We start from the raw sequence: 24622 nt of genomic DNA, 5'->3' as shown, positions 1-24622 counted from the left end.
AGCTTTGAATGGTTTTATCTTAGAGATATTCTTAAGGTTTTTGTTTTTTCATAACACTGATGTGATTTAATACATCAATGTGTTAGTACAACCATTATTTCAATCATGTTAAATAGCTCTCCGTGCAAAACTTATAGACAACAAGGGGTCTGACACAAGGAGATCCCATGTATCCATACTTGTTTATCATTGTCATGGAATCCTTCTCTAGACACCTCATTCATGTTGAAAATTGCCAACTCATTCATGGTTTAAAGGTCACTAAGGATGCCCCGAGTATCAGTCATCTACTTTTTGCAGATGATTATCTCATTTTTGCTAAAGCCTCTCATACTGAAGCACTTAATTTATTGAGTTTAATTAAGGACTTTAGTATTGCTTCAGGACAAGTTATTAACCTGCAGAAATCAGGTTGTTTTTTTAGTAACAATGTCCATCCTGATCATGATGTCTCTCTCATAAATGATTTAAAAGTTAAGAAAATAGCTATAAATGAAAAAATATTTAGGTATTCCCCTATTCATTTCTAGATCTAGATCAGACTATTTTAATCATCTCAATGAACACTTTGACAAAAGAGTAGCAAAATGGAAAGGGAAGCACTTTAATCAAGCAGGTAGGTCTGTGATGGTTCAAAACGTGTTAAAATCTTCACCTATTTACCATATGAATACTTTCACCATACCAGATAATATCATTAATAGTGTGGAGTCTTCTCAAAGAGACTTTTGGTGGGGCAAGTTTAAAGCTGGGGGTCTATACTTAAGAGGTTGGCCAAGAATATGTACCCATAAATACCAAGGAGGCTTAGGTTTTCGCAACCTTAAACATGTTAACCTATCTCTGTTAACTAAAATTGCTTGGAATGTTATTCATAATCCTGATACTCTATGGGTTATTATTCTGAAGTGTATGTATTTTAAAAATTGTCATCACCTTCATTACGCTAAGAAGGTAGATTGTTCTTGGGCTTGGGCTTGGAGGAGTATTAGCCGTTGTCTTGAGGTTATCATGCGTAACTCCATCTGGGAAGTTAGGAATGGTGATAGTACATCCGCTTTTACAGATAATTGGATTCCAAATGTTGTAGAACCTAAATTGGTTTCTAATCCTAATCCTAATATTTTTTTTTCTGCCTTTATTGATAAAGAAACAAAAACTTGGAATACGGACCTAGTGAATGCTTTTTTCACCCACAGAATGCTAGTAATATACTAGGTATTAGGATTCCTTTATCAGGATGCGGTAGAATTATTTGGCCGCACACTAAAAATGGTATTTTTACTGTAAAATCGGCCTATAAAATCATCTATGACCAAAATTACTATATGAATAATCCCCGGAGTAGTAATCTTGTCTACAAATCTCTATGGACGCTTCCTATTCTTCCCAAAGTACAGATTTTGCCTGGAAGTGTCATGAAAACATTCTTCCAGCTAAATCTGTTCTTGCTAGATTCTCCAATGGTCATGATACTTCTTGTAATATGTGTAACTCTGGTATTACTGAATCACCTGAACATATCATTCTGCTATGTGAATTTTCTAAGGCTATTTGGTCTCTTACCCCTTATGCAGATATTATTGAACATGATTGTGCCTTAAATATTAATCTGCAGGATTGGGTCATCAAGTGGCTATCAAATGATAACTTTACAAAGAAATCATGGACTGTTTTTTCAATTTCCTGGAGCATATGGAAAGAAAGATGTTTTGGTACTTTCCAAGGGAAAACCTTAATCATCATACTACAGCCGTAATTGCTCTCAAGTTAGTCAATGAAGTAACCATGATTCCCAGGATTTAACTAGGCCTGTCCTTGTAGAAGATAAAACTCTTGCTAATGTCACCAGCTCTTTACCAATGACTGTCACATTATATTTAGTGATGCTGCTTTTGACGAAGATACTAATTTATCTGGTATTGGCTTGGTATGGAATGATATTGCAGGTTCATTTCTTGGATGCAAACTCAAAGCAGGGAATGTGAGGAATACTGAGGAAGCTGAAAGTCTGGCCTTATTTGAAGCAGTGAAGTGGGCTAAAGCTAAAGGGTTAGAGAAAGTGTGCTTTGTCAGTGATGCTAAAATAGTCATTGACTCTTTCAATTCCAGTAATAACCAATTGTGCTGGTATAATAATTCGGTCCTAGATGACTGTAAAACAATTAGTTCTAGTTTTAGTTTTGTGAGAGTTGAATTATTGCGTAAAAATCATATTGTGTTGGATGATCAAGCATCAAAGTTTAGTAGAAGGTCTAGAACCTCTGGACAATGGATGGGTCATATCCCTACATTACTCAATTCTACTATGTAACTGCCTCTATTTTCAATATAAGTCTAATTTTATTAGTAAAAAAAAAATCGGCCTAAAAACATTGTAATCCAGATATTCGTTGTAACGTGGATATGTATTTGAGTATGTTACACAGTTTATAACAATAGTTCGGTCATGCCAATGTTCATCCTTCTGAATAGGTGAATGATCTTTATTATGATCTGGAGCTGGAATAACTTCATGGATGTCACAAGAAATTTCAAAAGGTTTCCCATCTTCAAAATATTCATTATCATCCTTAGGAATTTTTTTTTTTTTAGGCCAAACTTCTTCTTCATTTCTTGTCTCCCTGAATTGAGCTATTTGTATTTTTAAGTTATTCACATTCTTTTAAATTTCTTAGAGGGTATCATCATCAGTCTTGTCGTTGTACTCTCCCGTATTTTGGATGTATTGGTCTAAATTTTTATTTTCTCGATCCATATTATCCATAAATTGGTGCATTAGACCTGCCAGACTAGAAGAACTATTATAAACAAAATTATCCCCCAACCCTTGTGGTTTCTCACTTACATACACGCCATAAGATTGCTGATACGCATGAGAATAACCAAAAGGTTCCGTAGGATATTGATCATAGCCAAAAGATTGGTTTTGATATTGTGGTTGGTAGTTGTCATAACTTTGAGATTGAAAACCATAACGATTACCACTATTGTATGATTGATCTTGTGCCTCGTAAATGTTATTTTCGTAAGGAAACATAACGACCCACAAGAACGAAAAACTTTAAACAAAAATATAAAAACAAAAACAAAAGTGATACTTATAACCTGCTTCACGAATTTACCTCATGCTTTTGACGAGTGGCTAAGATCCTTTAACTAATTATTAACACCACGAAAACCTAAAAACACTAAACAAAAAGGTAAAAACAAGCTAAACAAATAACAAATCAATTAGGAACTTCTCCCCTGCAGCGGCGCCAAAATTTGATGCGTGTCGTAAGTGCAACAAATTAATCAAGATATTTTCCTCTAATTAACTAGTAATATAGCGATAGTAAGGATCTTTCTCACAGAGAGCTGTGTAATTGATAGGTTATTTGATCATCAAATAAAAAATAAATAAAAAGAAAATAAATAAAAGAAAAGAAAGAGATGATCAGGGAGTCTATCGCCGTTACCATACATTGACTTAGTTAGTATCCTTATATATCTTCATTGTAACCAATCGCCATCAACCGTAGGAAAGCAGATAAAGCAGTGTTATCCCCAAAGTCCCTTGTGTAACCTGATACCGAAGCGCTCGCATATCAGATTCTATCCAACCGAACTATCAATTAGTAGCGCACTCAAGGTGTAACCCAGTCGGAAACTTTAATCCATGTGAACTTAGGTTGATCTTAGCAGTTAGACTCTTAGCGCAAGGTCCACTTAATATTGTTGCCTTCACACACGATTTCTCCACAGAATCCCTCTGCGAAGTCTCACGTTCTCTACTTGTGTAGGATATGCACGACAATTGCGGATCGCTCCAACTCTCTACTAGCAATAAAATGATCAATACACCTGAACAATCTAGAAATCAGTCATAAACCCTAATTATAGTAAAAAAAAAACTATAATATGATTAAAACTCTGAATATATTTATATAACTAATAAAGCTTTACACTAGAACATTGAATTCATCATTAAATAAGAAAGGATTGGCTACTCATAATTACAAGAAGAATGGTTTCCCCCTAAAGGGGTAAACCCTGGGTTTTGATGTAGAAGATTTGGTATGAGAGGCATAATTGTGTTTCTAAGGTGTGGAAGATGTCTTCTTAATGTATTGAGGGTCTTCTTATATAGTGCTCACGAGGTCTAGGGTTTAGGGTGTAGAAAACTAGTTATGTGCAATCTTTTGGGAACTGAAAGCACATCTATTTTTCGATCTTAATCAAGGAAAAAAATGATTCTTAATATTAATTAGGATCTATCCTTGAGTGTCAAATTAATGTATATGGAAAATAATATATATATGAGTTAAATATGTGTTCAATATTTATCAGACATATGAACTTTTAATTCAACTTTCTCATCTTTCAAAATCTTAAAGATTAAGAATTTAAAATGAAGAGATTTTGAAATTTGCAAGTTTGGAATCAGTCATAATCCCATTAGATACATAAACTTAATTGTAGTCTAAACAAACTCCAAATCATGTCTAAAAAATAGCTTTTCTAACATGAATATTCAAAGTCTAGATTCACCACTAGATAGATATATTTAGTTTTATGAAATTTCAACACTAATCCATGACAAGAGTCATACTAGTGTTATGTTGAAATCACGAAAATATAGAAAACTATACTACGTAGCTTAATACAATAAGTTGTGGAAACAACCGATATATATCCTTCTTTTTGATACTTAGATCATAAAAATAATCAATTCATATAAACAACTAAAGCCATGTAAAACAAAATTCGCATGTTATGTTGTCAATAGATATGACTGTAAGAACTTACATAAATTGAACAAGTTAAATCCAATAGATTTTATCCTTGATTCAAAGGATGATGTATTCATTTGTCTTTGATAGGTTTTTAACTCTTTAATGAGTAGCTGGAGATTGTCCCAATATTTCTCTGTCCCAAGTCTAATCCAACAAGTTGACTTAAGTAAGCAATTTAAACGACCGAGTTTTGGAACTAAAGTTGTCAGCCAAACTTGACATACAACTGCTTAGTGGGTCTGTTCAACCGAGCAGTGATCTAACAAAAAGGTAACCTTCCTGATTCAAAGAGTAAAAACCTTATAGCTCAAATAACTAGCCTAAAATCGTTAAACGATTTGATAGATTAATAATTTAGATAAATATCTCATAACGTAACATTTAGATTATATATATATATATATATCTAAGCTTTCCAGCCCTTACATTTAACGATCATCAAGACATCAAGTGGCTACATCTAGATGCACGCTTGCAAGTGACGTTAAGTACTAAATGGACTAATTTTGATAATTAACTCTCCTAATTGTAATTAATTCCAAAGGCAAGCAACGTACACGATATAGGTTATCCTCTCCTTGGCTAGGTACATCTCACATCCTTACCTCGCCAAAAATCACGTTGTAAAACATTAAGTGTATTCACTAATATATTTAGAAATCCAGAAACAACCCATTTAAAATATAAGGAGACAATATAAAACAAATTTATGAATGCAAGACCATAAAGCTGGCATGTGACTATAAAAGCAAGAACAAAACAAATAGAACACCTGCATGACCGCTGATAGCTAGAAAGATAAGATGAATTCAACACTAACAATACAACCCGCTCCACGGACTATATACAAAGTAAATAAACTTCAAACTATTAATATTGGTTGGAATACACCTGCGCACAATTCAAGGAAAATGTTAATTTAGCTCCCATGCTTAGGTTAAGAGCTCATTGCAATTCCGTTGTTCCAGAGATGACATTTTGATAAACTTTTATCTCGAATTTGTTATATATATTTTTCTTCATGACATCATCGGCATGAAATACACCAAGAAGACGTGTTTGAACATATATAACTATTAGCCAAAAAGGGTGATTAACAACACTCATGCAAATGACAACCTATATTTACACAAGACGTCGAACTCTCTCTATCTTTCTCCCTCTCCACCTCTTTTAAAACGATTTTTTCAGGCAAGAAAAACCCTATTTCCGGCAAGCGAAAAACTGCTCAGATCTACTCAATGGATCTGAGCAGTATTAGTCTTAGTTTGCTATTTTCTTTCTATGCAGTTAAGTTTCGAAGCTTTTAGTTCAGATTTGAAGTTTTTAAGGCTTAGACTGTGTCATCCTCCATGCTTTTTGGCATATTTCTGCGCTTGCATGGCGTTTTTTTATCTGCATCATCAGGATGGGGTTTAAGTACATCATGGATAATTTTCGGCCAACTGAATCTTTACCGACATCAAGACTTTGGGCAAAAAAAATCCTCTTTCGATGTAGCTCATCTTTCTTTTGAAGACAACTTTCAAAATGGTTGGACTATGATCCTAAAAACCGTTCTTTTCCGATTTATCGGTTCACTACAACTTGTTTTTGGCTATGTTTTCGGTGTACTGAATTTTCTCGTTGGAATATTAGTTTTTGTACTAACACAGTACAATATGTTGTTTCTACTCACTTTGATGATGTACTTATCATTCTCCATGTAATTTGATTTCTTTTAACGAAATGGAGATTGTTAATAAAAAAAAAAAACATTACACCCACACAGGGGGCAACCTAGACAAATTAGGAAAAGAAAAAGATTCAGATTTAGTATATTCTTTTTGATTGGGTGCTCCTTTATATACCCCCATAAAATACTAATGGTACCCCCATTAGGTAGTTATGTTAGTTATAATTTGATGAACATGAAAATTGTTGAATTATTAGAATTTTTTGATATCTATACCTTCTTTCAAAAATTATGTAATAAAAAAATGATACATCCCTACATATGCATGGAAAACTCATGAGTTACCCAGTGTGCTTGTGAAATCCTCAACAACCACAAGAACTATAGTCATATTTCTCTAGATTCTATACATGAACACTGGAAGTATACACGAGAAAGGGGCCTCAAATTTTTATGGGGGGGGGGGGGGGTAATAGAGATTGCAAATCCAAGTAAAACAATTATGCAATAACCCAAAGGAAAATTTGCTACCAAGGGTCGCCCGACCAATGAACAAACTGAAGCACATGAGACTAGAGATACATCTACAAAGAGAGATTTATCTAGGTGGGAAAAACTATCTACATGACCAACTTGTACAACAACATCAAAGAAAGTGACAATCAAGCCAAAGAAAATGTCAGTTAAGCCACGAAAGAAGGCAGGGATATCTCATGTAATGGACGATCAGATCAACAAATATCAACTTATTTGATCTGAATGAAATACCATATTCTTTTTATTTTTTTTGCAGACAATCCATATTAACTTCATTTCACTTGGTTTCCACTTCTCGCTAATCCATCCCACTAACAAAACAACAAGAAAATAACCAGATGAAACTATCTCATATTTATCGTGAAACTAACAGGGTTGCGGACTTGTTAGCTAGGTCTCATCCACCTAGTAAGTGGGTGAATATTAATGTAACAGAGTTCTCGTCTGAACTGAGTAATATTATCTCTTCACCTTCGTAAGAAATTGATGAAATTTTCAGATCTTGTTCTTCTTCCTCCTAACGGTAAAAGCTTCCAATCATAGTCTTTGATTTTGATTTCACCTTATAGAGAAACTCTAGCTCGTACTAAAGTCCAATTTTGGATTTAATTTCTTTTATTTGGGAATTTAATTTTTCATCTTTTTTTTTAGCTGGGGTTAAAAGAGACCCCAAATAAAAGCAAAACAAAAAGAGAAAACGAGCTACAACCTACCCAAATAAAAGCAAAACAAAAAGAAAAAACGAGCTACAACCTACTCCTGATAGTACAATTTTCTTTCTCAGTCCTCCTTGATTATATCCGATGGGTAGGTAGATAAAGGTTGGGATATGTAGATAAGGGGTATCGATAGTATTTTATGGGGTATATACGAGAACACCCTTTGATAAAGAGAAATAAAGACATCCAAACGTGACTTTTAGTTCTATTGACTCCATTCCCTATTGTATGAAGGACTTTTTCCAAGTAAATTAGGGTTCAAAGTGAAGTCTTGCCAAAATACAGATATTTTGGTAGACTTCACGAGAAGGAGAAAAAGAGAGGAGCCTAGACGTTGAATGACCAGTTTAATTCTTTTCTCAGGTCTGTTCTTTCTCTCTTTTGAATTATGTGGATTTTGTTTAGAAATGGGCTTCTCCGTGTATCCCCTTTGTGTTCAAATTATCCGTGTATTCTGAGCTGGTCAAAATTAGAATTGAGTTTTTTTCGATATCATTTTCATCAGTCGTTTTTTAAGATCGATTTGACTTTGGAAATTTCAAATATTCTGAGGATTCAATGTTCAATTTTGGTGTGTAGAATGAAATTTGGAACCAGTTTATTATGTGATATTAGTTTATCGGTAACACCTTAGTATTTGTAGAATTACCATGTCTATGGTTGTTTTATAGGGGTGTGAAATTCAGTTAACTGTTATACTTCCTCTCCTGTCATTAGTTTGATTGATAATCTATAGAGATTCCAATTGGAAACCCTAATTGTGTCATTAGTTTGATAGATAATTGATAGAGATTCTAATTGGAAACCCTAATCCTTTCCTAACTGCAGTAGCATGTTAGGAATTTGCTTTAAGTATTTTTTATGAGACACACCAATGTGATTTAGTATTGTATAGTGGTAGTTGTCACAGCTAATGAATGTTGGAATAGTTCTGATTAGGATGATCTTTGCGGCTATGTAACAAATAGAACTAACTTCGCAAAATAGTGTATAGTCGGTTGCTCATTGTGCAACCAGGGAATTTTCTATTATAGCTTAGTGATGTCTTTACAATGGCCTCTGAGGCTTGAGTGGAGATGATCCAGCAGTTGAGTTGAAGTTACTTCATCATGTAGGTTTTCCTAACCAAAAAGCAGGTCATTCTAAAAAAATTACCGCATTAGGCACTGGTAGTAACATTTGGTAAAATAATTCATTTTAGTACCTGCAATAAATGGTGAAATGAATCATTCAAACACCATTTACTTCCAGGCAGTGTATTAAAGGGGAACAAGTTCTAGAATGGGGTGATTTTCAGTGAGGATGATTCACATGTCGCGTAAAAAATCTCAACCGGAATGATCCTTTGGATCATCTCCTAATAAAGGTACTACAATCCTCGTTGTAAAGTCCTAGTATGAGTAAAAGTGTATGTAAACCACGCCTTTTGTGCCAAAATGAGTCACCAGTAGAGGTGCTCATGAACAAATTCTAGTCCCTTTGATTATCTTCTAATGGTTAATCTCTTTACAGATCATCAGTCGTATTATCCACTCGGTTTCAGTTTTTAAGGAAAGGTTGGATAGAGACGGAGGAGGCATTAACAGGTATGTCTTTTGAAGATAGTAAACTTTTCCTGCTATAAGATATTTAGTATCTAAATTTGGGTTTTGGGTAGCGAGAATGTATCTTGTGGGCTTTGACACTTTGTTATTTCTCTTAAATCAAACTTTGAGAGGAATGCTTACATACTTTTGTAGTTTCGAATTGCTGAAATAGGCTTCTTTTTTTTTGGCAGATTATGAGACCCTAGAATGAGAATTAGTTAAGTTTCAGGAAGATTGTGGTATCCAGACATCTGAACCAGTTTTTGGTACAGTTAAAACCTTAATAGGAGAAAAAGAAAATAAATTGTGATGAAACCGCAGAAAGATGCTCGATGTTTTTCTTGATTTCGAATTCCTTGTATTAGAACTTTTCTGGCATATTTTGCTGGCCTTTGATACCATTGCAGACGAAGTAGTTGAATTTTGTCAGGTTTTTAGCTTCATGGTCGAAGGATTTGTTCGGTACATCTCCTTTCGGATCTTTATAACTTAGAGGTTATTGTTGTTGTCCGGGATATGAAGAATCGGCGAGAATGAATGGTTTTCTTTAGGCGTGCACGAGGTCTGGTGTATTCTAGTTAGTTTATCACACTTGGCCGAGTTACTGTTAGTCAGTTATAACATCATGAGTTCAGTCCAGAAATCTGTTTACTATTGCTGTGTTTCAAAGGGAAACCGGATTCTCTACTCTTACACCTGTGGAGATAATGAGATCGAAACTTTAGCAGCTATGTGCTTAGAAAGATCTCCTCCTTACCACGTCTGGTACTCTCAGACCATTAGGAAAAGGACTTTTGGCTATCTAATGGAGGATGAACATATATACTTCACAATTGTGGACGAGGGTCTTGGAAATCCGGGGGTCCTTCAGTTTTTAGAACATATAAAGGATAAATTTAAGAAGATTACAAGAGATACGAAGAATGGCTTAAAGGGAAGTATGTCGGGATTAAATTCTGTTTGCCTCCAAGAACAAATGGTTCCTGTTATTCGGAGCTTGATATCATCATTAGAGCAGGTATCTCAATCAAGATGTAATTGGATGGGTGAGAATCCATCATCACATCCAGGTCCATCTCCATCTCCATCTCCTGAAGGTAATCCGAACAACCAAGCGGAAGGAGCCACATCTACGAAGATGCCACTTTTGGGAAAACCTAACAAGCATGACAGGAAGAAAATGAAGGATAGGATAGTGGAGGTTGCCGGTGGTTCTGATGAACAACGGAGATCTACAGATCGAGGTGTAAAGATTGATGTTGGAAGTATTGAAGCTAATAGCCAAGGTCTGGCAATGTCGATACAAAAGTGTTCAAACTCAGCGAGAATCAAAACAAGCCGAGAACATGCACGTAGAGTGTGGTGGCGCCAAGTTCGAATTATTATTGCTATCGACATACTTGTGTGCTTAGTCCTATTCGGGATTTGGTTAGGGATTTGCAATGGGTTCCACTGCATTTCTAGCTAGTCCAATGTATAATTCTCACAGCTTCAGGAGATGATACGGATCAAACAATGTCTTGAAAACTGGGCTTCTTTGCAGAACTTGGAATTGCCTATTGCTGGGTATGGTGCATATGAACTCTGACCCTTGTAGTCGGTACCTTCTGAAAATAATTGTCTGTACAGTCTTGTCATAGTTTTTCATACATTTAATGTCTTCACACACAGAGAGAGAGAGAGAGAGTTGTATGGGTATTATTTGGTTTGTTGGAACAATAGAAGTATTGTGATAATTCAATCTCTCTACTCATTTGCAGTAATATTCTGTGGTGTTATTTGATCCATCCATACGGTAGTTAAAATTTGTGCCATGTTAAACAAGTTTTGATATGTATTATTGAGAGATTGTATTTGTAGAGAAATTGTGTTCTAAACAAATACTTCAGATAACTTGCTCACTACATAAAGATAACTATTTGTTCGAAGAAGGAAGGAAGAGTGGATATGTGTTGTAACTTTTCAAAATGCAAGGATTTTAAGCCTGGCTAAATCGGGGCCTATGCCATTTAATTGGGCCTAATATAGTATGCCACTTAATTGGGGCCTAATACTAGATGACAAAATAGGGTCATTGGGAGAAAATTCATAGAAACCTCTAATATTTATATTAATGCACAATATACCCTTATTAAATTAGTGCTGATTCGGATTATTAAATAATGTTTAATTAAGTTAATCCTGAAATTAACTTTCATTAATCGATAATCAAAACTTGTAAAAAAAATTAGTTTTTACTCGATCCAGAATCGGTTTATGTTAGTGCATTTGTAAACCGATTCTGGGTTGAGTTTTATGCTTAGGAAGATGTAAACCCAGAATCGGAGTTTTATCAATACCCACATAAACCGATTCCAAAAAGGGGAAATTAGGCTCAGGCCCAACCCATGGATAACCCATAATATGAGGCCCTTAATTAAAAAAAGTTTAAATCTAGGCCCCGAGTTTTTAAAAGACCTTGATACCCTTATGCATATTGTCAAGCCCATAATTAAATAAAATTTAAATCTAGGCCCAAAATTATTAAATCTAGGCCCGAAATTATTAAAATACAGTGCGAAGGTGTAAACAGAAGTTACACATGCATATGGCATGTGTAACCAGAAGTTACACATCCTTATGATATGTGTAATGCAAAGTTACACTTGTATATATATGCAAATAAATAGACATCAAAAAAAAAACCACAAAAAAAAAAGTTATTACTTTAATATTCATTTACAATAATTTCTTAGCATGTGTAACTAGAAGTTACACACGCATCTGTTTAGTGTAATTGAGAGTTACATATGTGTCTATCTAGTGTAACTGAGAGTTACACATGCATCTGACTTGTGTATTCAGCGTCAACTCCAGTTCCAGCGAGACCATTACCACGTTTAAGCAATTAGCTTTTATGAAGTTATCTAAAACCTGAAATATAACAACAAGCAATCAGTATTTATACGATTAAAATGAACAGTACATAAAACAATGTATATTTCAATTTCACAAGCATCTGACTAGTGTAGCTAGCGGTTACACATGCATCTGAATTGTGTAACTGAGAGTTACACATGCATATAACATGTGTAACTAGGAGATACACATTCATCTGGCTAGTGTAGCTAGCAGTTACACATGCATATGACTAGTGTAACTAGGAGTTACACATACATATTGATATGTGTACCCAAAATCAGTATGTGTAAGTAAAAGTTACACATCTAATTAACATGTGTAACTTGCAGATACACATGCATCTGAATTATGTAACTAGGAGTTACACATGCATCTGACTTAGATATGTCAACATAAAATCAGCAAATCCATCTCTAAATGAATAACACTAGCAAAAACGAGAGGTGACTATCAAGCAATTACCAGTCATAAAATAATACAGTTAACCTTGCAAGTGAATGAGAAGCTCTTAATTAAGATATCACTGCTTCAGCAGAAAGACGTTGTTAGCACTGTATTAACAGAAAGACGTTTTACAGCGCTAGTCTAGATGTACCTAAGCCATTTTCATATTATCGATGACGAAAGACATTTTAAGCAACAGAAAGTAAAGCTTCAGACAGTAATTATACTGGCAGAATAATACAAACACCTGGGAACCTTGTGCTAGCACATTAATATCGCAAAAAATGATCACACAACTGATTCAGCAGGGTATAGATATGAACCCAGGAAAACAAAATGTATGTGTAATCAGTAGTTACACATGTAAACAATAGTTACACATGCATATTAGCATAAGTTACACATACAATCATCATGTGTAACTAGAAATTACACATCTAATTATTATGTGTAACTATAAGTATAACCTGCATCTAATTAGTCTAATCTGCATCCACTACTACTCCCTACTACTAGGACTTGATGTTCTTTTCTCAATTTCATAAATATAACCACTATAACATATCCCATCAAATTAGCATGTGTAACTATAAGTTACATATGCATATCCCATCAAATTAGCATGTGTAACTATAAGTTACACATCTAATTTGCATGTGTAACTAGTAGATACACATTTATTTGGCTTGTGTACCTAGAAGTTACATATTTAATTAGCATGTGTAACTACTAGTTACACATCCATAGTCTGCCAATGCTAGTTAAACGTGCAAATTGTCATGCATATGGCTTGTGTGATGTGCAGTTAAACATGCATCCTAATTGTGTAATTAGGAGTTACACAAGCATATAACATGTGTAACCATAAGTTACACATATAAATAACATGAGTTACATATATAAATAACTTGTGTATATCACAAGGTCTACTAGGAAACATCTAAATCGAATACGAGCTATAAATGTTTCCTAATTACTAAGGAAAGCATACGAGCTAAATACAATGGACTTCATTTAAGACAGGATACAGAAAGCAAAGTAGAAAGGACGCAGGTCACGAGATTTACCGGAGAGACAACATCACCGACAAAACGTGTCACCTGAAATCCACGAACATAGCTCTTATTAACAAAACTAGAATGACTAACAATTTACCATTTCCATTACTTGCATATAGGCAGACACAGGGTCATTTGGATTTGGCTCAAGGACTGTATTATAGTAAGACCAAAGTAACAAATCCATCATTAGGCTGCTATTACATCTACCAATCTAAAATGAAATTCACTAACTAAACACTCTTAAAACAAGCATGTATAATCAGCTGGTACACATAAAATGTATGTGTAATTTGGAGTTACACATGATATGAAATGTGTAACTGGGAGTTACATATGCAATATTAAGAAATGAACAAAAATGGAAAGAAAATCACACAATCAACAAATCCAAAATCCAGAGTAGTTTATGAAGATGATTTAAATACTTACAACTATTTTCTCGGCTGCTTCACAGATTTTATCGACTTTGGCTTTTAATAATCCTTTAAAGACCATTTAAACTCTATAAAAAAAAAGAGAAAATCATTTAAAATTTTGACAAAACCATGACATTCTCAAGAACTTAAGATTCAAAATCAAAAAGTGAGTTTTATCTTTTTGGTATGCATCGTCAATCTATTGCAGGTGTAAACTCCTGCTTCTTGAAGCTTCTTAATGTCTATCAGTTAGCATGTGTAACTAGTAGCTACACATCCATTTAGTTAGTGTACCTAAAAGTTACACATCTAATTAGCATGTGTAACTAGTAGCTACACATACTTTTAACTTCCAAGTTAACACACTCAGCAATTGATATGTAAAAAACAGATCAATCTTAGCTTGCCAAGTTAGAATCACGCATACGTCCATTATAAACTCCAGCATTAATCTCATCAAGCGCACACCATGGTATCTGCAGTGGATTTAAAAGTTACAACAGCATACCGCCACTAACTGATCATACACTAGTAAAACAGATGAAAGATGCTAACATTGTTCCTAAACAACATGAACTATGAAAGTACCAACCAATCAATGAAATTTTTTTATTGAAAACTGACAAAAGGACATACCAGCAGTATTGCTCTAAGACCCTTATACATACAAAAATTCATATGTAATCAGCAGTTACACATGCATATGGCATGTGTAATTGTTAGTTACATATGTAAGTCATTCGAATCTGCACAAGCCACGTCTGGATCCAATCCAATAACTACATGCCTAGCTTAAAACAAATCCAAAGGAAAGTATGTAACTACAAGGTGGAAGATTCATTCCATTCGGGAGCTACAAAATGGAATAACTTAACAAGATTAAACCATATCTGTATTTATACTTTTAAGATCAGAAATAAAATTGACGACACATTGCTACCTGGTCACAATCTACTGGCGTAAGTGGTTGCTTCCCAAAATTTTCCTTTCACATAAAAAATGCCAATATCAATACAGTTAGACCATGAATAGCTGATAATACCACAAAATAACTAAGTGAAGGAAACATAATCAATCAAAATATAACCATACCTTATGTAATCTGACCCGAGCAAGTGATTCCTTGATAGAATTTTCCATTATTGTTAGATCCTCTATATTGTTTATCTTATTTGGATCCTTCCAACAGCCGAAACAGTGCAGCCGACCGCAAACTTAATCATATAATTATCCAAATTTTGAATTTGTATAGCAAGCTGCAACAAGTAAGCAGTGTTGGCTAACACAAATGGATAATTTTATAGTTCAAGAAGGCAGAGGGCCCTACATTCATTTAAACATCAGTTTGGGGGCTAGTGCAATGAGGTAAGTGAAATTCAAATAATTAAGTACATGACCGCTAATACAAACAACAACCAAATAATTGAGATGAGAAATATTTATGGAGTGGCACCTCAGTCTATTACGCATTTCCGATAGTTGAGCTTGCAAGAGTCTCGACTGATTTGTCAGCACCTGTCAGTATTACATTTACTTATGACAACATGGAGTACATATTGAATTCCATAAAATAAAATAAAAATGAATGATATAGTTACTGTCATTCGTGAGGCATACCTCAACAGCTTGAGTACTGCAAAAATGGACCCTTCTCTCTTGTTTTCCTATTAAAAGGGTGATATCTGGTTTTTGGTCTGGTAAAGAAAAAATGGTGAATGGTGTTAAAAAAGACACTTGATGGTAAGTCTACAGAGTGTCTCTCGACAATGCTTAAAGTCATACATACCTTGTGCCAAAAAACTCTTGTATATTTACGTCATGGTCCAATTTCTTAAATGTGTTCTTTAGTGCCTGTCAAGGATGATGCTTAGAGTGTCAATCACCGAAACACGTACGGCAAGTCAAAGTTATAAGAATCATAAAATCAGGAGGAAATATTAATACATCATGAGGAGTTAGTTTACCTCAAGGCTCTCAAGCTTCTTGTTCCAACAAAATGTAAATGATTGAAGCTGTTATTGTCGCTTGAGTTCATTTTATTAATTTAAGATTAAACAAATCCAATCCAATAACTCATGGCAAAACAATTGCAGGAATAACACTTGCATAGAGACTCAACAAGAATCAGATGAGCTTGAAATAGTGAAGAAGAGCTCATTCATGCCTTTTCTCAAACATACGATGTGTACTGTCTTTGTTAATGGATAAACAACTTTTCCAGTAATTTTTGAGCCTCTCTGTATCACCTTCCCTGCAACAATTCCACATCCAACACAAAACACAATCATAAAATCATTCAAACACAACAAAACACGGTATAAAGTTCTAGTTTAAGCAACACCTGTATTAGTTTAAACCTACTAAGAATCATTTCAAAGATTCGTAACACCAAAAAATTGAAATCAAGCCTAAAATTAGATCGGAATTAAGAGAAAACTTAATATTACACATGTAGTCAATCAATTGAACCACAAATCCTTTACGAATATCGCCATTGAACACTTTCTCATTCAACTGAGTTGCTAAAACAGCATATTGAGACGAAACTGAGTCAGAAACAAGTAATTGAAGCCGATCTTGTGATTTACCAGTAGATTTTTTATCTAAATACTCGAACTAGAGGTTTTAAGTTTGAATCGCCTCTAAGAATAGCATAAATCGCATTATGAGTTAATTTCACAGACATTTCACTGAATTTTTATAGGTTTTGGATTACGAAATGGATGAATCTAAGCTTAAAATGATGATAAATCGATGAATAATTTCGAAATATGAGATTACGGAGATGAAATCGATGAAAAAAATGAAGATCGGTGAAATTTGGAGACGACGAAGAAGTTTTCTAGGGTTTTTCCGCCGGAGCTGAAAGAGAAAATGAAAGGAGAAGAGAGAGAGAGAAAAAGAACAGATAAATGAAAATATCTACTGAGATTCCTCTTGTATATATAGTGAAGGGTAGTGTTGTCATTATTAAAATTCATAATAATTAATTATGGGCCAGATCTGAAAAAAATTTGATTTTTTGGGCCTAGCAGTATCATTTTCCTAAAGTATGGAGTTGATAGTGAAGGATCCAATTTGTGGGGCTTCTATATATTGAACCCATATAGTAGGGGGTTCTAGTATTTTTCACATCCAAAAATCGGACATTTTTAATGCACATGTAAACCGATTATGCCTTACTTTCAGAAACAAAATATTCATTACATAGTTTAGGAAATTAGCCCACTACATATATATATAGGACTCAATATGGGAATTCTAGAATCTGACACATAAAATGCTCATCAATGAACCTCCGAGCACGTCGGTACAACGTCGCATATTCTTTGTGGTGAATGAACTTTCTTTCCCCATTATGAATTCTCCATAGCCCGTTGAAACGTTCCAGCTGAAATTCAATGAATTCTTATATGTTAGTATGTGAACTAGTGTAGTTGACATAGGTATAAAAATGATCGCATTACTCACTTTTTCCCTAAGAGGAGCTCGTGGATGATAGCGGTACACCATATTTCTAACTATTACGTACTCTCGCATGCCCCTTTAATGTATTGGAATCGAAATGCCAAGTCTCTCCATTTGCGGCTGTTGGGATTCACGGTACGCCCGTAAAAGAACTCTTTAACTCTCTTCCAAAACAGTGAATAGATTTCATTCGGACGTTCACGGAACGTATTAGCAAAGGATTTAACGAGACATAAATCTTCAAACGGTTCCCATTCCATTTTCTAGGCTAAGTGTGTGATATGGGAGTGGCTGAAAGAGGTTGTCCTTATATAGATAAGGACTCAACGACTATTTTTTTTTTCAAATTCAAATCAAACAATCGGATTTTATATATGTCCACATAAACCGATTGTGTCCTTACAAAATCATATAAATTGTGCCTCTCAACAATCGGGCTTTTGTAATGCACATGTAAACCGATTGTAAAAGTTACAGAACTTTTCTTCATAAAAATCGGATTACATTTTTGTACATGTAAACCGATTCTAAAAGTTACAAAACTTTTCTTCTTAGCAATCGGGCTACATATTGGTTGATGAAAACCGATTTTTGGCTTCAAAAGTTACAGGAGTTTTCTTCATCACAATCGGATTTTATAAAGGTAAATGTAAACCGATTCTGAAACTGAACTTCTGGGAAATTGTCAGAATCGGATTACATATAGTTATATGTAAACCGATTCTGACAGAAAAAATGCTAGAATCCTCCTTTTTTTTCCACACACATTAAGTCATTCATAAACTAGAAACCAGATTAAGTCATTCATAGACAAGGAGTGTACCCAAACATAATTCGACAATAAGTTTAAGACAAGACATAATTTTTGACTCCATAATTATCCATACTTAAAGATATAAACATGAATATAACCATTCATTCATGAACATCCCCACCACGACCACGTCCACCGCCACGACCACGTCCACCGCGTCCTCCTTTCCTAGGTTGGCCACTGCTCGATGTACCTTCAGACATCTTTTTGGTAGGGGCTCTCTTTCTCTTCTTCTTTGGCTCCTCCTCCTCCTCCTCATCATCATCATCCTCTTCCTGCTCCCCAAACTTTGCACCGGATTCTACATCTTCGAGACCGTTCAATTCATCAATTATCTTTTCATTGGCCTTCACATTTTTCCCTTCCCTGATTTCTAGCTTTGCCCGGGTTATCAAGTATTCGACTCGTCTTCTCTGTTTCAATTTCAAATAACAAACATTCAATATATAATGCAAAAATCATTAACAAAATCGTAATTGAGTAACAATACGCACCAAGTATTGGAGAGCCGTATCTTTGTCCTCTATCATGGGCCTCTCATCTACTCGTATCACTCGAGTATGCGAAACATTGAGGTACCACGACATGTAACCCGAAATTGCCTCGTCATCTGTTCGAGATGGACCAACCAAAGGATATTTGTGAAACGCTCTGTTATCCCAATAATCACATGATGGTAAAGGCCGGTGAACAATTACAATATCACTATCATGTGCTTTGGTTTTTGTCTCATTGAATTTGAAATCCTTGTGCGCCTTTGGGATTTTTTGTATGTAACCGCATTGTCTTGCGACTCTCGACGGGTTGTACATTACATATCCTCTTGGGTGAAACAAAGGCCCATGATATTAACCTTGCTCTGGGCATCCAACCTTCTTTCCTTTTCCTTTAGCCAAAGCCTCCTTGTAAGGATCAAAGACAACATCCTTCTTCGTCAAGTTGTCTAACTGGCGTCTCAAATTCAAATAATCCATTCTTTGTTTCTTCGGCTTACTTCTGTAGGTGTACTTGTTTCCATATTGCTGTCCGTCCCAATCCTTGTTCTCAAAAGCGCTTTTAGCAAATATTGGGAAGTGCAAATATATCCACGCCTGCAGAAAATCCATATTCCCCCCGAGTTGGTTCCTTTGAGCCCTATAAGCCTTTCTAAACTGCGTCAAAGAGTGTGCAAGGATGGCAGTGCCCCAAGAGTAGTCTTGTATCTTGTCAAATGGTTGCAACAGCTGGATAAAGTTGGCGTTAAAACGGGCACCGGAAATGTAGAGGAAGATAACAACTCCAAGGATATAGAGGACATATGCATTGGCCGCGGCGATGATACGTTGCGGCGTCACCGCTTTTCCCTCATGACGAAACTTCTTTGTTCCCATAAAGTTGCTCCTCAGCCTCGAGAGATGGAATATCCTCTTCTTTGCCTTACCTACTAGCATCTCCTTCTTGGTCTTCTCCTCATCCCATTGGAACATTTCCTTGGTCCACGCATAAATCTTGTCCCAATCAAGCTCTTGCGCGTAATCTTTGTGCTTCACGGCTTTACCTTATATGCTTAGCCCGGTAATGAACTTCGCATCATTTGGAGTTATTGTCATTTCTCCAAACGGAAGATGTAAAGTATCTGTTTCCCCGTAGTATCTCTCGGCAAAGGCGGAACAAAGAGGTCTATCGTAAGTAAGGTTGCCCAAATTGTTGACCACAGAAAGCAACCTCGTAGAATTGACTAGATCGACCACTTCCGGAACTTCTCCCCTTCTTAATTCATCAGCTATAAGTGGCCATTGCCTCATCTTACTCACTGACGTTCCAGGCTTCATAAGACGAACGACATGCTTGTGATCCTATAAAACCAAACAACCACGATGGACAATAATCAAAACACTACACAGATAATAATGTTTACATTACATGGCACAAGGTTTAGGTACTTACTATGGTATTGTAGACGACGCCGTCGCAACTGCCTTTGTAACCCCATAACACATTTCCTCCATCAGATGGTATCCCTAAAGGTGGATCATCAGGGCCGCGAGCAAGCATCTTCAGATCGTCGGGCATGTGGTCACCTTTCTTCTTCTTTGGAACTTTTTTCTTTTGACCTTTTCCTTTAGGGTCTCCTTTTTGTTCTTGAACGACTTCTCTTATCTCTTTATCACCTTCCTCGTCACCTTCTTCTTCATCACTTTCACTCTCATCACTTTCTTCTTCACCACCTTCTTTGTCACGTTCTTCTTCATCACTTTCACTCTCATCACTTTCTTCTTCAACAACTTTCTTGCCACAGGAATCTTCATCACTTTCACTCTCATCACTTTCTTCTTCACCACCTTCCTTTCCACGTTCTTCTTCTTCACTTTCACTCTCATCACTTTCTTCTTCACCACCTTCCTTGCCACCACTTTGTTCTTCAATCCTCTCCTCCTCACCACCTTCTTGTTCAGTAGGTGTATCAGAATTAGGTTCTTCATGTGTTTGTTGTTCCGCTCGAGGTGGTGGGTCATTGATGCTGATCCCTTTGGATTTACTCCATGTGCCCCTTCGGTGGGAAGCATTAAAATTTTGACCGTCTTTTCGACGAGGTCCCAAAGGTTTAGGAGTAGCATGGTCATGTTTCTTCTTATATTTCTTTTCGGCTTGAATTTTTTGCCTGTAGAATACGGATTTAAGCAACAAAAAACAATGGAATAGAATGCATTTTTAAAGTCAGGGTATATAATCGGTTTACTCGATATACATATGAAATCCGATTCCAAACATATAAAACTAACAATCGGATTTTTGCAAGTTCTAATGTGAACCGATTCATGAAATCGGTTTACTCGATATACATATAAAGTCCGTTTCTAAAATTAAGAATCGGTTTTTGTTAAGACATATGTAATCCGATTCCAACAAAATAAGATCCAGGAAGATTGGCTACAACAATCGGGCTATTTATACACTAACGTTCCCCGATTCCTTTTCATATGCAGAATAATCAGACTATAAGTTTATGAACATAATCCGTTTCTAATAAGAATCAGGTTACTTCGTGACTAACGTAATCCGATTCTGTAAACACTGAAATTTTTGGATTTCAAAATTCTCGATTTCTAACCTAAAGCATGTTACTAAAACCTAGTTTAGAGGATTGGGTTGATAGAAAAGTACCTGATTCGACCAATTTCTTCCTCCTGTACGATACGAGAGGCTTCAGATTGTTCTTGCATTTCCCTCGTTCTATTTCGAATCGCTTCAACAAGCCTGGGATCGTCGTCACTAGAATGATTCCTGTTAGTACCATACTTAGTTCTTGGTTTCGACATTTTACGGAAGAAAGAAAACGATTAATCGTTTTTGAATCGTCGATCATCGACGATTTTTGGTTTCAAAAAAATGAAAAAAGAGGGAGTGGAGGAGATGAATCGGTTTTTATGTTAGAAATAAAAACTGATTTTTGTTAGTTAGGTTTATTAAGGATTGATGGGGATAATTTAGTAATATTAATATTTTTTGAAGGTAATTTTGATAGTTTACATAAATATTAGACACCCCTTATCATTGTGAATTGGATAGATGAAGTAATCTATAGGCCCCAATTAAGTGGCATAGGCCCCAATTTAGCCAGGATTTTAAGGGGATATCTCCAGCCACCAATTGCTCAAAGACCAAAGAATAAAGGATTAGAAAACCCTCGCGTTTTTAGGGGCCACTCAAAAGGATTTAGGGGCCATCAATTTATACCCATCCAAAGACTCTAGTTAAGGGGTACCCTATATGATATTGAAATTACATAAATGCCCTTCTGGTAAAACCGTATAAAAACCAAATCAAAAAAAATTCTACTCATTTCAACTCTTCTTCTTCCAGTTTCATATCTTCCGATTGTGGAAGAAAAAAAACTTTCCCTCGTTCAACCGAAACATCGCCGCGAATCGTAAAATCAAAACATCGTCGATTCGTTTATAAAACAATGGATAAGGGAAATGAAACCCACAGACCTAGAACCAAAAATGTTGCTCGGGGTATCGATCCAAAGATTGGGATTTTAGCAAGAAATAAAGAAATTCTTGCTGCAAATGAAGAAGAACGCGAAGAAGAAGTACCCGGAAATGTAGTCGGTGGTGGCGATTCCGATAGTCAAACACTTCGTCAACTTCAAATGGCCCCAATTAGGTAAGAATCTACCATTTTTGGTGTTTATTTCGCTTTAATTCGACGAATCGAGAAAAAAAATTTCTAGGGTTTTCGGTTTTTTATCTAGATTCGGGCGATATTCATGCTTATTTACTTCGAATGTAGTCGTGTTCTTTGTTTCTCAAGAACATCGACAGTATTCGGGAGATATATTTGTTGGTTATCTGCCGAATATTGTTGGCCATATCTTCCTGGATACAAACTGGTAATAATCGGTAGTTTGATGAATTTTTTGGCTTCCGAATATATTTAAGTAGACACACAGTATTCGGAAGTACACTCACTACCGAATATATATATTGAAAAAATTTCAAAATTTCTGATATAGGAAAAATCCCATTTTGGGGCCAGTATTTATTCGGAAGACAATATAATGTTTTATACCTACGATTGTGTAGGATAAAATTTTAGAGTTTCTGAACTCCAGTTGATGAATATTCGGTTGTAAACATGTTTAGTTATATTCCGATTGTTTTTTATTCGGGAAAAATATGTGTCTTCTTACTTCCGAATTTGTTCATTCGGGTTATAGTTGTGTAATTTGTCTTCCGATTGTGTAGGATGAAAAATTTAGAGCTTCTGAACTCCAATTGATGCATATTCGGTTGTAAATATGTTTAGTTAGGTTTCGATTGTTTTGTATTCGGCAATAGTATGTGTCTTCTTACGTCCGAATGTGTACATTCGGGTTATATTTCCATACTTTGTCTTCCGATTGTATAGTTTGTAAATATTGTTCCTTTCTTTGTTGTTTAGACAAAGTCGAGAAAGGAGGAAGAAAGTGACAGCTAGTGCTAGGAGGGAAAGGAGTGCCAAAGAAAGCAGTCAACAAGGAGTGCAACCAAGTGCTGAACAAAGTGTAGAACAACAAGGCAGTGAACAAGGGGTGCAACCAAGTGTTGAACAAGCCGCTCAACAAAGTGCAGAACCAAAGTGTTGAACCAGTTGATCCAGTGCCAAGAGTAGAAGAAGAAGGACAACCAAGTGGTACCCAAAAAGCCAAAAAAGGAAAAGATGGTGTAAAGAAGGATATTGCTAAGAAAGCATCACATCTTGTCCCTCAACACTTGAAGAAGAAGGGTATTCCAGCAGGCACAATCCTTGGGCTATTTGGATACAAAGACTCATGGGCCAGAGAAATATACGAAACCGAGGTAATAAAATTACTATTTTTTATTAATGTATTGTCTATGTGTTATATCGTAATATTTGTATTAAGGATTTTTTTATGTACTTTAATAGGATCATCAAGATGCGGTCCGTCTACTCAAACCTACCGCCGCACCAACAAAAATGCTTGCGTGGCCTTTATCCGGTGAATGTGAAAGGTTCAAGTCAATTGTTGCCAACTCGGGGTTAGCTAATGCCGCCGAGAATTCATTGTTGGAACATGATCGTGTGGCCATATCGGCGTTCGTGGAGAGAATGTATCCTGAGACCGATACTTTCCATATGCCGTTTGGGGAGATGACGATTTCTCCGGATGATGTTGTGCAAATTCTTAACCTTCCCGACCAAGGCACAACTGTGAAGTTTAACTACACGAAGCAGTTAAGTTGGGCACAACTTTGTGCTCTAACTAAAAAGTGCTTAGGTTGGGATGAAGAGACAACAACAGCAGAGTTAGGAGGCATGCAAGTTACAGAACAAGACAGATCAACATTACAGCTTTGATGAATATGTTCCGAGGCACCTTGGAGAAGGAAAAGAATGGAACGTTAACTGATGAGAAAGTGAACCACGCTGCCACCACATATCTCCTTTGTGTATTGGGATGTGTCATATTCCCCAATACTTCTGGCAACCGGATCGACGCCAACCTTATACAACTTTTGGATCCTCTCCATGAAGTCGGTGACTATTCTTGGGGCACGACATGCCTAGCATTCTTGATGGAAGAGTTGAGAAAGGCTTCGAGGCTAGGAACCTGCCAAGTTGCCGGGAATGTGGCTCTATTGCAGGTTTTTTCTTTGACTCTATAACTCACTCTATAGTTATTCGGTAGACAATACATATGATGCATATCCATAACTCCAAATGACGCATATTCGGT

At 35.8% G+C, this 24622-nt stretch overlaps 1 protein-coding gene across 3 annotated transcripts; it reads left to right on the top strand.

Moving 5' to 3' along the window:
* The first annotated feature begins 7917 nt into the window (after nucleotides 1-7917).
* On the top strand, nucleotides 7918-11082 carry LOC113297814 (phytolongin Phyl1.1-like). Of its 3 annotated transcripts, none has more exons than XM_026546396.1 (3): nucleotides 7918-8072; nucleotides 9222-9295; nucleotides 9726-11082. In XM_026546396.1, exon 3 carries the CDS (start codon nucleotides 9921-9923, stop codon nucleotides 10761-10763), a length of 843 nt encoding a protein of 280 aa, XP_026402181.1. In that variant the 5' UTR covers nucleotides 7918-8072; nucleotides 9222-9295; nucleotides 9726-9920; the 3' UTR covers nucleotides 10764-11082. The 3 variants fall into 3 exon arrangements, with proteins under 3 accessions (XP_026402181.1, XP_026402179.1, XP_026402180.1); XM_026546394.1 differs by having other exon boundaries at nucleotides 9487-11082; XM_026546395.1 differs by lacking the exon at nucleotides 7918-8072 and adding an exon at nucleotides 8131-9075 and having other exon boundaries at nucleotides 9487-11082.
* The last annotated feature ends 13540 nt before the right edge of the window (nucleotides 11083-24622 follow it).

The sequence above is a fragment of the Papaver somniferum genome, chromosome 7 (genome assembly GCF_003573695.1).
Source record: "Papaver somniferum cultivar HN1 chromosome 7, ASM357369v1, whole genome shotgun sequence".
Classification (NCBI taxonomy): Eukaryota; Viridiplantae; Streptophyta; class Magnoliopsida; order Ranunculales; family Papaveraceae; genus Papaver; species Papaver somniferum.
The sequence above is the reverse complement of the archived record's forward strand: the minus strand, read 5'-3'. Positions and strand labels throughout refer to the sequence as shown.

Bases quoted from the DNA above. Each gene is read 5' to 3' on its own strand.
- LOC113297814 (XM_026546396.1), top strand. From the start codon at position 9,921: ATGAGTTCAGTCCAGAAATCTGTTTACTATTGCTGTGTTTCAAAGGGA.